Here is a 4368-nt window from a genome sequence, read left to right as displayed (position 1 = left end):
GGCTCGTCCTCACGGTCGCCTCTGCTCGTTGCAAAAATCCTCTAAAATATCAGAGGGGTTTGTCTGTTTTTAAGGAGCAAGCCACAGAGTGGAGAAAATGGCAGCGGGGACTGGACGGCAGACGGGTGGCGGGTGTCCCCGCGTGGCCGGAGGGCAGCCAGGGCGTCCTGGGGCCGCCGGGCAGGAGGCCGGACCTCTGGGCAGTGCCCACCCCGCAGGCGCCCCCATGTGGCCGGGCGGTAGCCGGAGCAGCCAGGTCAGAAGGAGTTTCCTGGACCCGGAGGGGGCGTGTCCGGGCGAGGCCGTCAGGTCTGTTTTGGATGTTTTCACTCCGAGGAAGCTTTCAGGGCCTGTCTGGGCCTGAGGAGCAGACACCCAGATGGGGTGCGCACCCTGGGAGGGCGGGCATGCCAGCTCCACGAGGCTGGGGGCAGGAGGGGCCCAAGGTGGCAGACCCCCCCGGAGCACTTCTGGGGCCCATGGCACCTAGCTCCCTCAGCCCACGCGCCTGCAGCCTTGCCCACAGCCGGGGTCAGTCCAGTGGGACGTCCGGCCAGAGTGGGCTCAGGGAGCTGTGGGCAGCGGGGCAGTAAGAAGGGGAAAGCCCACCTCCACGGTGTCCTCTGTGTCCCCCACAGACGGGGAGCTCACTGCAGGGAGTGGCGGAGAAAGCACCCCCCACCGGCCCCGCTGGCCAGAGGGTCAGCCTGGGGAGCAAGGTCCCCCTGCCGCATCCCGTGTCCTCGCTGCTCCAGTCCCAGCCCTGCCCTGTGCACCGTGGCTGGCAGCCCAGGCCTGCGGGCAGGAGCCCATCTAGGGTCAGGGCGGGCAGCGAGGCCTGGCTGTGGGTGCCTGAGGTGGGGCAGGGCCCAGGATCAGAGGCATAGGGGTGGCAGGAGGGGCCGGTGAGGGCCACCTGAAGCTCCCCATTCCTCCCTGGAAAGCCTGCTGGTGTGGATGTGACCACCCCCCACCCCGGATGGGAAGCCTTCCCCCGGCCCCACGTAGGTGAGGACACCAGCCCAGCCATTGAACAATACAGTTTATTTCAGACTTGGCCTCCACTCAGGCCCGGGGTTCCTGTGGTTGGCTGGCCAGGCAAGGACACGTCGGGCTCCCGCAGTGCCCAGGGCCACCCTCCAGAGCCTGCCCACTGTCCCCGTGCCAGGGGCCACGCTGGGACCAGATGTGCTAAGGAGGGGCTGCACAGCAGTGTCCCTGCAGGCACAGAGGGGCGATGGACGTGGGTGCTGATCACCCACCAAGCAGCTCTATTCTACCTGTGTTATTGCATGTATACGCTTGTTAGAATCAAAGGGTGCTGGGAGAGGCGGGAGGGACCCCTCCATGCGCCCCCATCCCCGTCCTCCCCGCCAGGCTCCCAGCTGGCCCCAGGACAAGGAGGAGGCTCAGGGCAGGAAGTGAGGCGGTCCCAGCCTCGGGGGCTCCCCTGGAGCACAAGCCGGGTGAAGTATGGGAGCCCCCCTCCCCAGACCGGCCTTTGGGCTGTGTGTCCACCCAGCCAGGGTTCAGGTGATGGGCAGGGGTGGCATAGAAGGTCTGCCCCTGTTACTATTTGACTCAGGGCAGCCCCACTCCTCCGGCCCTGCCCAGGTGGAACACCCCCCCCCCAACCCTGCCCAGCTACAAAGGGCAGAAATGGGGTCCCACTGCACCGGCTCCGCCCAGATGGACCTCCCCCAACGTTGCCCAGCTACAAACAAAGAGCAGAAATGGGGAGAGTGAAACAGCCGTACCCTTTAATGTCTCCACACGGGCTGGGCCCTTGCCAGAGCCCGTCCCAGACCCCTACCCGGCCCTGGGGCCTCTCGGCACAAGCTGGCGCACATGAGTGGGCCCGCTGTGGACGCACCTGCCCAGAGGCGGAGGGCCACACTCACGGTCCACTCTTTCCACTGCCCCCGGCCAAGACCCCTGCCCCAAGCTGGAGCTCTGTCTTGTGTTCCTCAGTAAACTCTGGAGCCTGGGCTCCTTCTGCCCCAGAGATTGGGAAGGGAAAGTGCTGGGGGGCCAGTGAGGGGGCCTGGTTTCCATTGCTCACCTGTCCAGCTCTCTCCCTCTGCGTGTATGTGGGGGTAAACGCGTATATATGTGTATATCATGTATGTACGTATGTATACATAGCTGTGTGTGAGCTCGGCATGCACTACATTCCTGAGGTCTGTACAGGAAGTGGCTGGGCCCCCACCTGGGCACCAGCCATCATTTTTTCCGGGCCAGGAAGGCCACACCAAGAATTAGGGCTGCGGCTGCCACAGCCACACCCCCAGCCACCAGGAACGGGGTCAAGTTCTCAAAGGGGCAAGGGCCTCGGCCCCCTGAGCCCCCGCTGGGGGCTTCGTCCTCCTCAGCGCCGTCCCCGGGGCCCTTGGGCTCGGGGGTTGCATCCGGGCTGCTGGGGGCTGCAGGGGCCGGCTTCAGGTTGCTGTGGTTATTGAGAAGCGCAGGGTCTGCCTTGGCAGGGGTCTTCTTGGCAGTCGGTGGTGTGGGGGCCGCTGGAGGCTCCTGCTTCTCTGCCTGAGCCTCCTTCTTCCCAGGTTTAGCCGAGGGAGCTTTGCCATCCACAGCTGGCGGGGCTCTGGCCTCAGCAGCGGCCTGGGGAGCCTTGGTGTCGGGCTTGGGGCTACTGGTCGACTTCCCTCTGGACTCCATGGCGGGTGGTGCTGGCAGGCTTCGTGGGGTGTGCGTGAACAGGCAGGTAGCTGGACCACAGCGGCTCAGGACAGCTCACTCCTGGGCATTATCTAGGCCTGGAGAGAGACACAATGAGGCTGGGGACAGAGACTCAGCCCTCCTGTTCAGCCCCTACCACCCTGCCCCCATAGAGACCCTGTCCAGTTCTCCGGACCAACCCCCAGCTCTGGATGCTTGCTCTCCATCTCCCCCCGACCACTCCCTGAGAAGCCCCTCCAACCACACAGGCAGAGCCTCTGGGCCCTGAACAGGCTGGGGGTGCCGGAGGAGTCTCAGGAAGACTGGGTCCAAGTAGAGAGGGGGCAGGGCAGGAATCCAGAGTCTGGGCTCTCTGGTGCCAGCAGGGTGGGTGTGGGCCCAAGGCTGCCACAGCAGGGATGCAACACACCTGAGGTGTCTCCCCAGGAGGCTGGAGAAGCCAGTCAGACAGGCAGTGACAGGCCTGTGCCTCCTGGAAGGCATCCGCCCCTCCCCAGCCCCTGGTACCCACCCCAAGGACAGCTTCGCCTGCTCCAGTTCAAGGGCAGGGAGTCCTTCCCGAGTCTGAGGCTGTGCCTGCCTCTAGGGCAAGGGGGCCGGTTTCCTGGTGTGAGCCTGGAGTGGACAGACCACGTCAGTCAGTCCCAGCACCCTCAAATCTGGGCCAGGGCAGAGCATCGGGGCTCGGGGCTGTAGGAGAGGCCTGGCCCAGACCCTCAGTGTTTGAGTTGGGGGTACCGGGGACACTGGGCTGGGCCCGAGTCCGCTCTCCCCAAAGACCTGGACACCAGCCGTCTGCCTCTCCTCCGTGAGGATTAGAACCCCCCAGCCCCTCCTCCCGCCTCCACCCCCACCTGCACGGGGAGAGGGCGCCCACTGGGAAGCAGCAGCCCAGGTTTTCCACCCAGGCCAGGCACACTAACCACACCTGAAGGTCACCTGTAGGTCACAGCATGATGGGGGTGTCCTGAGAGCAGCCCAGCTGCTGGCCCACTTCCCAGGGAGCTCCAGCGGCCCCGCAAGCCCTGCTGTTCTGGATGGGCATCCAGCTGCTAGGCGCCAAGTTTGCAAAGGGCAGGTGGTCTGCCTCCCCACCCCACCCCCACCCCGTTATTTTTGTCTCACACTGACGTCACCCCCCTCCCCCTCCCAGGAGCCGCCGGGCTGGAGCGAGCCAGGGGCCCCGCACGCGCCCCCAGTGACCTTCAAGGCGAGAGCCCGCGATCTGCCCCGCGGGGCCGCCCCGGCCCCAGAGACCCCAGTGCCTTACGCTGCTGCTCCCGGTGCTCCCACCTCGGCGCTGCGCGCTCTCCGCGGGACCAGGGCCGGCGGCGGGCGGGCGGCGGCTGCGGCTGCGGCTGCGGGGACTGGGAGTTTCCCACAATGCACTGCTCTCAGCGCAGCGAGCCGAGGGGGCGGGGGCTACCTCGCCGCCGGCTCCGCCCGCCCGCAGCCACCCGGGGCCCCCCAAACCTAGCTCCGCCTTTGATCCCTAAGGCGGCTTGCAGTCAGGAAAGCAAGGGGTGGACGCTGCCCTTCCCGCACCCCCAACCCAGCCAGAGCAGGAGTCCGGTGGTTAGCCCAGGCCCGGTGCCGGTCAGCGGGTGGGCGGACAGAGGGAGGTCTGCAGGAGGGAGGCCAGTCCCAAAGAGAAGGCTGCCCTCCCCCAGTCGG

General features: G+C 66.4%; 1 protein-coding gene across 4 annotated transcripts; it reads right to left on the bottom strand.

The window, feature by feature from the left end:
* Positions 1 to 1734: 1734 nt before the first annotated feature.
* CEND1 (cell cycle exit and neuronal differentiation 1) lies at positions 1735 to 4095 on the bottom strand. Of its 4 annotated transcripts, none has more exons than XM_040464244.1 (2): positions 3965 to 4095; positions 1735 to 2771 (listed from the first exon to the last, which is right to left on the bottom strand). In XM_040464244.1, the coding sequence occupies exon 2, from the start codon at positions 2671 to 2673 to the stop codon at positions 2224 to 2226; it is 450 nt and encodes a 149-aa protein (XP_040320178.1). In that variant the 5' UTR covers positions 2674 to 2771; positions 3965 to 4095; the 3' UTR covers positions 1735 to 2223. The 4 variants fall into 4 exon arrangements, with proteins under 4 accessions (XP_040320178.1, XP_040320179.1, XP_040320180.1 ...); XM_040464245.1 differs by having other exon boundaries at positions 3988 to 4086; XM_040464246.1 differs by lacking the exon at positions 3965 to 4095 and adding an exon at positions 3623 to 3734.
* Between the last annotated feature and the right edge of the window lie 273 nt (positions 4096 to 4368).

This window comes from Herpailurus yagouaroundi, unplaced genomic scaffold, assembly GCF_014898765.1.
Source record: "Herpailurus yagouaroundi ecotype Mexico unplaced genomic scaffold, PumYag 438, whole genome shotgun sequence".
Lineage (NCBI taxonomy): Eukaryota > Metazoa > Chordata > Mammalia > Carnivora > Felidae > Herpailurus > Herpailurus yagouaroundi.
The sequence above is the reverse complement of the archived record's forward strand: the minus strand, read 5'-3'. Positions and strand labels throughout refer to the sequence as shown.

Coding starts and splice junctions, on each gene's coding strand:
- CEND1 (XM_040464244.1), bottom strand. CDS start 2,673: ATGGAGTCCAGAGGGAAGTCGACCAGTAGCCCCAAGCCCGACACCAAG.